This window comes from Psammomys obesus, unplaced genomic scaffold (assembly GCF_907164565.1).
Source record: "Psammomys obesus unplaced genomic scaffold, mPsaObe1.curated_primary_1811, whole genome shotgun sequence".
In the NCBI taxonomy this organism is placed as follows: Eukaryota; Metazoa; Chordata; class Mammalia; order Rodentia; family Muridae; genus Psammomys; species Psammomys obesus.
The window spans coordinates 13,039,589-13,047,342 of NW_026596064.1; the positions used below are offsets into that span (position 1 = coordinate 13,039,589).

The 7,754-nt window shown below is 47.8% G+C and overlaps 1 protein-coding gene across 1 annotated transcript in view; it reads left to right on the plus strand.

Moving 5' to 3' along the window:
• The first annotated feature begins 4,086 nt into the window (after positions 1-4,086).
• Muc13 (mucin 13, cell surface associated) overlaps positions 4,087-7,754 on the plus strand; it is a 24,494-nt gene continuing 20,826 nt past the window's right edge. The window contains exon 1 of the mRNA XM_055625230.1: positions 4,087-4,191. Coding sequence (XP_055481205.1) covers positions 4,087-4,191 — 105 coding nt within the window. The remainder of the gene's footprint in view (positions 4,192-7,754) is intronic.

The following is a 7,754-nucleotide window of genomic DNA, read 5'->3' on the forward strand; positions in this document are numbered from 1 at the left end:
TAGATAGATAGATAGATAGATAGATAGATAGATAGATAGATAGATAGTAGACAGACAGATAGATAGTAATGGGCTCTTGGGACTCCAAAACAAGACAACAATTTAATTTATAACAGAAACATTTGGACTGGGATGTAGCTCAGTTGGTGGAACTCTTGGCTAACACACATGAAACTCTGGGTTCAGTGCCAGACACTAGAAAAAATCAGACATGATGGCCTGATGATATACGCCCATGTTCCCAGCACTTGGGAGACAGAGGTAGGAAGATCAGAAGTTCAAGGTCATCCTCAGTCATACAGAGAATTCCAGGCTAGCCTGGGCTCATGAGGTCCTATCTCAAATACATGTGAGTGCTTGTGTGCCTTCGTGCATATGTGTGTGTGTGTACACTTTAAATAAATAAAGACAAATTATTTGAACAGAAAACGCAGAGAGGGAGGCATAAATGCATAATAAACACATGAAAAAAATGTTTAATATCCTTTGTCATCAGGAGATGCAAACTAAAACTAGAGTGAGAGCCTACACCTGCCATTTAGAATGCTGGTCTAAAAGCTGATAGTATCAAGTGTTGGCAAGGAGGCAGACCAACTGTAGTTCTCATACAGTGCTAGTGGGAGTGCGAAATTGTACAAGTTAGAACATCCTGACTATCTAAAATGAAAAAAAAAAAAAAAAAACAAACCAACCAAACAAAACCCTAGAACTATTCCAACAACAAAAATGGAGTTTGTTTTGAAGACTGTAGCGTAGGGCTTTTTCTCATCAATAAAAAGAAACAATAGTGTATTCATATTCTAGACCACTCTACAGAAATGTGGAACTGCTGACACACAGAGATGGCTTTCAAACTGAGTGTGCTGAAAGACCAAAAGGGGAAAAAAATACAGCACATGGGTAGGGTCCCACTTACATAAAACTCTAGAAAATGCAAATGGCAGAAATGGGCCAGTGGCCTGGGGTGGGGGGTGGAGGGAGGGAACCAGAGTCTCTTGAATTACAGAATTCAAGAGACTACCCTCTTGAATTCTGTAGAATTCAAGTTTTGAATTCTGTAGATCAAAACAAAAAAGTTTTGACCGACTACCCAGTGATCAAAACTTTTTTGTTTCACAAGTGAACTGGACAGGATCTATTATTATAAGTTACATCTCAGTAAAGTTAATCTTCAAAAAAAACGGAAAAGAAAAAAAAGGAGAATATGGAAAAAGAATGGAAAGAGGCTTTTGCTTAAACCCTGGTGCCGTTCAAGCTCACAGCTGGGTGAGCCTTGGATACTAGTGGCTATCAGGGTTTTGTTGAGGACCTGGGGGAGTTCCAGGCCTTGTATCTGTGACTAAGGGATTGAACAGGAACGCTCGGTTGCAGCAGGAGCAGACCTAATGTAGCAAGAAAGGTTAGAAGCTCAGCCACACTGTGGGGCAAAGGATAAGGACCTGTGTAACAGAGGCAGGCCGACCAGGCCATGGGATCTTTCTGCGTTTCTCAAATGCGTTCTTCGTTTTTTCAAGACAGGGTTCCTCTGTGTAGCCTTGGCTGTCCTGGACTCTATTTATAAACCAGGCTGGCCTCGAACTCACAGAGACCCGCCTGCCTCTGCCTCCCCAAGTGCTGGGATTACAGTTGTGCACCACCGCGCCCAGCCTTCGAATGTGTTCTTATACATGTAGTTCTGCATACAACTTTGTATGTCCCATGTCTGATTAGCATGTTGGACCTCTACCTGGGGGTACTGCATTGTTGGTACTGCATTGTTCCGGTATGCCCCAGTGCCTGAGCCACAGGCCCCAGAGGTTCTAGTCAGCCCTGGTGGAGATGGTTAGGGGTGCTGGGGTGGCTTCTACCTTCCTCTCTGCCAGATGGCTTTTTCACATTGTTAATTTTGCAAGGCCTTCTGAACCTCACTGTCCACCCTACAGTTTGACCTCATCCTGAATATAAAAAAAAAAAAAAAAAAAAAAAAACATTTTTAAGGGCTGGAGAGGTCGCTCAGCAGCTGAGAGAGCTTCTCGCTCTTCCAGTGGACTCAGGTTTGTCCCCAGTACCCAAGTCAGGCTGCTTAAACCACCAGGAAGCCCAACGCCAGGGGAATCTGGGGCTCCCCTGCTTTTTGTAAAGATTTATTTATTTATTATTTAATATTTAGTATTGCTTAATAATAAATACTTATTATTGTTATTTAATATTCTTATTAAGTAATAATAAACATGTTTGTTATTTAATAATAACAGTACAGCATTCTGCCTGCATGTGTGCCTGAGCACCAGAAGAGGGCACCAGATCTCACTATAGATGGTTACGAGCCACCAAGGAATCGAGCTCAGGACCTTTGGAAGAACAGCCAGTGTTCTAGAACCTCTGAACTATCTGTCCAACTCCATTCCCTGCCTAATTTTTGAGACAGGGTCTTCCGCTGAACCTGGAGCTTGCCTTTTCGGCTAGTCCTTAGTATCTGCTGTAAGGCCCGGGTTTTGCACCACCGGGTTCATCTTTTAACATGGATCCCGGCTCTTGAGGCAGGCCCTCACTTTACTGAGTAAGCCATCTCCCCAGCCTCCTTGTCGTATTCTCCATAATTTTTTAATTTTTATTATTTTTCTGGGGGGGGGGGTGCATGCTTGCACACGAGCGCAGGTGCCCACAGAGGCCAGAGGCCTGGAATCCCCCAGGACTGGAGTTAGAAGATCAGTTGTGCGCCACCTGATCTGCATGCTAAAACCAGATCTCCAGTCATGTACAAGACCTCCAAGCACTTCTAAGCTCTAAGCCATCTCCTCAGCCCCTTAGCATATTCTTGAATGGAGACTTTGGGGACAATCACAAATCATGTTCACGCTTCTGGGCTTGAACACAATTTTTAAATTGAGGACAGAGTGCAGGCTCCGGTTAAAAGTCACGGGGATTGCTGGTGTCTCTTCCTCTGGGTTGGGCTGGGCCTTAAGAAAGGACTGGATTAAGAAAGCCTAATCAGGTGACAGAGCTGGCTCCTGAGACTGAGGGAGCTCAGGGGCCGGAGAACAAAGGGCTGAGGAAAGTGGGTGACACCCAGGAGCGCTGCAATCTAGCGCCTGGCGGGTTCCTAGTCCAGGAGCCTTCAGCTCTGCTGCTCTAAGAGGGCTGTCACTCTGGCCTCCCCCACTGTCCTCTGCTGTCTTTGATTGAACCGCCATCCAGGGAGCCTAGTGTAGGAGACAGATAACTTTATTCTTGAGGAAACTGGAGTGTTCTCAGGGAGAAGGGACAATGGCCACAGAGGGGTGACAGCGGATAACAACCAAAGGACCCATTGGGCCGACTCAGGTTAAGGTGGACTTTAGTCTATTTTCCCTCAGGGTTGCAGACAGCTTTTCTGAGGGTCAGTGCCCTGCCCAGGTGATTGACAGGCCCCTCTGGATCAAGTCTTAGGAGAAGGGAGGCTAGTATGCCTTTGTTTCTATTCTAGAAAGCCGGATCTCTACCCACAGCCAGAGTTACAACTCAAAGCTGAGCACATTAAAAAAGAACGATCAACCAGTCACAACAGCCATGCTTTGCCAAGAGGAAGCCGGCTTCCTGTTAATGGGCCTCAACAAAACTGTTACCCTGCCCTCCTTCCCCTCCCTTTTTTTTAATAGCAAGGAAGGAATGTTTTTACTTATTTAGTTTCATGATCTAATTCTGTGTGTGAGAGAGGGCCAGAGCCTCTAAAAGCATTAAAATTACAGTCATGTGCCACCATGCCCGAGTTTATTGTGCATGCCAGGCAAGTCCGCACATCAACTGAGCCACATCTCTTCATCTTTCATATCATACTTTAAATATTTAAGGAAAAGTAACTAAGATGCTTTCTCTCCATTCACATGGTGATTGCTCTTTTGTGTCTGTTCTGTTGTTGTTTGAAGGCAGTTACTGGCTCTCTTTAAAGACAGGCAACCCTGGCTGACCTGAAACTTTCCCCCTAGACCAGGCTGACCTTGAACTCACAGATATCTGTCTGCCTCTTCTGCCTCCCACATGTTCTTTTAGCATGTGGAATTTCAAACTCTAAAGGGAGGCAATTGTGATACGTACCCCTTGTTAAAATCAAAATCGGGAACACCAAAGATGGCGGGCCAAGCTAAATATGAGAGAGGGAGTTCTTCCTCAATTACCTTCAAGCCTGCTTCTAATAGGAGCATGAAATTTGGGGTCTGTGTCCACTATGTCCAGGTAAGGTGACGAGTGAGAGCCATGGAAGCTTGAAGATACAAGTATAGGGGTTTCTAGAGGTGATCACTGAGAGAAGCCCAGAGTGGGAATCCGAAGAGAAAGATGACAGAAGTCAAGTCACAGACAGATGAGGAAAACACCAAAGTACTTCTCAGGGATTGTTAGAACTTCGGGTGGAGAGAATGGAATTCCTTGCAGTCAAGGGCGGGGGTGGGGGCTGAGAAGATGACTCGGTGGGAATGGCATCTGCCACCAAGCCTGATGACCTGAGTTCCATCCCTTGATCCCTCATGGTGGAGGGTCAAGATTCTGCGGCACACGCACACACAAAATAAGTAAGTTGTTGTTTTAAGACAAAAGGGGTCAGAGGTAAGACAGTTACTCACACCTAGATTACTGGGTGCTTAAAGGGACAGTGGGCTCTGAACAGGTAATAGGTCAACCATGTCTGAGATACAGAGATTAACTGAGGGCACCCATCTCTGACCTTGCAGGGATTTCGAAAGAGAACTCAGAATTCCTGAGTTATTCTGGACTTTGAGTCAAGGAAATCATCTTGAAGCTGGGCTCTGGTCCTCTATCTCTGAGGCTGGAAGCAGCCTGAGCTATATGACCAGATCTTGACGAGTTGCCTTTGCCTACACTGACGTACGGTAATGACTGGACTTTGGACCTGAAAGACAGTTAAAACTCGGGGCAGCTGAGGAGAGGACTCATTTCCTCCTCAGACGATCTAGCAAGAACAGCTAACATGAAAGCCTTCCTGCTTGTCTCTCTCAGCCTCCTCTTGGTGATCTTGGGTAAGAAAACGTTCTTGTTGTAACTTGCTTACTTGGCCGGGCTTAGCAGTCTCTGAGAGAGAAACATCAGGCTTTCGCCTGCCGCTTCTTACAGCTTAGCTACTGGTAGTCTTGACTTGGGACCATTCTGTGAGTGAAATTTCTTGTCCAGCTCAGCTCAACGATGCTGGCCTTTTCATTTGTGACCGAAAAGACAACAGCAGCAAAAGAGGTCTCTGGCTGACTTTGGGACATGGCAGGGCAGAGGTTTGTCTGAAGCTGAATAAAGATGATTCGCTATTTCCAGGGTCAGGTACCCTACTGTAGCAAGCTGGATTTGTTCCTGTGATCATCAGAGAGCCAGGCCCAGAGTGGGAGAAATACCTCTGTTTTCACCAACACTTGAAATTGGAGATCATTTGTGCAAAACAGCAGCTCCAGTGTGGGTTAGGCCTCATACCAGTGTTCCTCTTCTCGCCTGGGGGTGAGAGTTATTCGGGTGTGAGTAGGTGAGGGATTTGCCCACAGGTCTGAGAGGACTCCAGATCCAGGAGCCAGATGCAGAAGGGAATAAGGCTTCTGATGCAGTGAGAAGGGAAAGAGAAATTGAGTTCAGTCTGGAGGAGTATCTGTTCTGATTTGTTTGGCGGGGGCAGGATCTCATGCTACCCAGGCTGATCTGAACTCTCTGCATAGCAGATGAACTTCTGAGCCAGCTGCCTTGGAGGGCTGGGTTAGAGGCATGAGCAAGACAGGAGTTTTTGAAAATTCTTACTACGCTTATTCACCTAGGGATGAGGACATTCTTATTTACCTAGGGGTGCATACAAGTGGAGGTCAGAGGGCAACTCGCAGCAGTGGTTTCTCTCCTCCCAGGGGATGAGAGGGATTGAACTCGGGCTGTCAGCCTTGGCAGCAAGCTCCTTTCTTCACCTATTGAGCTGTATCTCTGGCCCAAGATTTGATTTTTTTTTTTTAAGAGCTGGTTTCAAGCTTGGGGGAGGGGTGCGCTGCCCTAACAGGAGGTCAGGCCTCTCCAGATCACCCCTGCCAACCCCAAAGGCCCCAGGTCTGACTTCCGGGAGTCACCATGAAGAAGGAATGCCTTCTGGTAGACGTAAGGGCTGAGAAGGGACTGCTTTTCTGGGAAGGCTTGGGGAAGTGGCTGGAGGTCGGAGGATCCGTAGTCATGGATCTCAAGGTACCTTATAGGTGTGGAAAGGAGAATTGGGCTAGAGAATCCCCCCCAGAAGGGGACAGGAACACAGTCCACGCTTCAGCGCAAGGCAGGCAGGGGTCCAAACACTAGGTGCGGTTTCTCCCTGCGTTTCAGCCCTGTACTGAAGCACTGCAGCCCACGGCAGGAAGTCCGCAGATAGTTGCCTTGTACACTTACTGTCATATCTGCCCCTCTGCACAATATTTAAACATTCGTGTTTGCTCCTGTTTGTGTGAAAGTTATTTTAGCGACGTAGACTGGCTCTAAGACGTTCAGGGCACCCAGAAATGTATGCAAATGAAGGCAGCGCCTGCCCCTCCATCCACACCCAGCAGCCCATCCTCACCTAGACTGTGGCGGAAAGGTTTTCCTTCTTTCTTTTTTTTTAAGTATGTTTTTCGTTCCTATGGCATCTTTAGGGTTTGTCCGGGATGGGGTGCAGCTGCCAGGTCAAGCATGAGTTCCAAGGATAGGAGGTGGATCTTGCACACCTTTTCACATCTCCCCCCTCCCCCCCCCATCAGAATTGCTTACTGAACGAAGGAGACGTGCTCAGCTGGCATCTGTGTCTCCTCAGAAGACACCATGGGTCAGTGTTCCACTCTCCCTGAGCCCTGGGGCAGCTCTTTCTCGTGGCCTCCAGCGGGACCAACATGTCTTACTGTTAAGGACTTCCGTCTGTCAGAAGCATTTTATTATGGCCCTCGGCTAGCATTAAGCACAATATGCCTTGGGTGGAGGGGTGGGCCCTGGAGCGTTCTCCAGAAACGAGCCCATTCCGGGGAACTTTTCTTTTGTTCTCATTTAAGCCAACAGCTGGCACCCTCTGGGTGTTCTGTAGGCATAGGGCTGTTAGAACACAGCTCTCGGGTCTGAGGGATTTAAAGGATGGAAGCTCGAGCTAGCTGCAGGGTTGCCTCCATGGTTAAGAGGGTTTACAGGACCTGGGCTCAGCTCCCACTCCCTACAACCTCCCGGGACTCCTGTTCTAGGGCATCCAACAGCCTCTGCTTAACCTCCACATGCTCATATGTGCCTTTCCCAGCTCGTGGCCAAGCCGTAGTTAAGACAGTGGCGTGGGCGAAGCACCTTGAGCCCATGTTGATGGTCTCTTCACGGGTGGACATTTATGTCTGTCTCCTAGGTCCCATCAGGCATAGGGTAAGCCCTCAATAAATGAGACAGTCCCAGAGCGAGGGGCAGTGGTGGTCCACACCAGGCTGTAACCAGCTGGAGACTATTTTCTTGTCCCTAGAAGGACAATTGCTTACGTCTTTGTCCCTCCTGAGCCACTAGGAGCCAACCATGTCCCAGGTGAGGGGCAGGGTGAGGGGCAGCCTGTGCCTGGAGGGGCTGAGAGGCCCCCGGGGGAGTCAGAGTGAATCTTCAGCATTCTGTACCACAGACCTCACGAACTGCTCTCTCCGTATAAAGGTTTTCTTTTAATGATTTGTACGATCTCTTGCCAGTATCAGAGTTCATAGAGACAAGAGGCGTTCCAGGAAATGGGTCACTAAAAGTCAGTCTTCCAAGCTTCCTGGGGGTTCTAGGAGCTGTAAATGTTA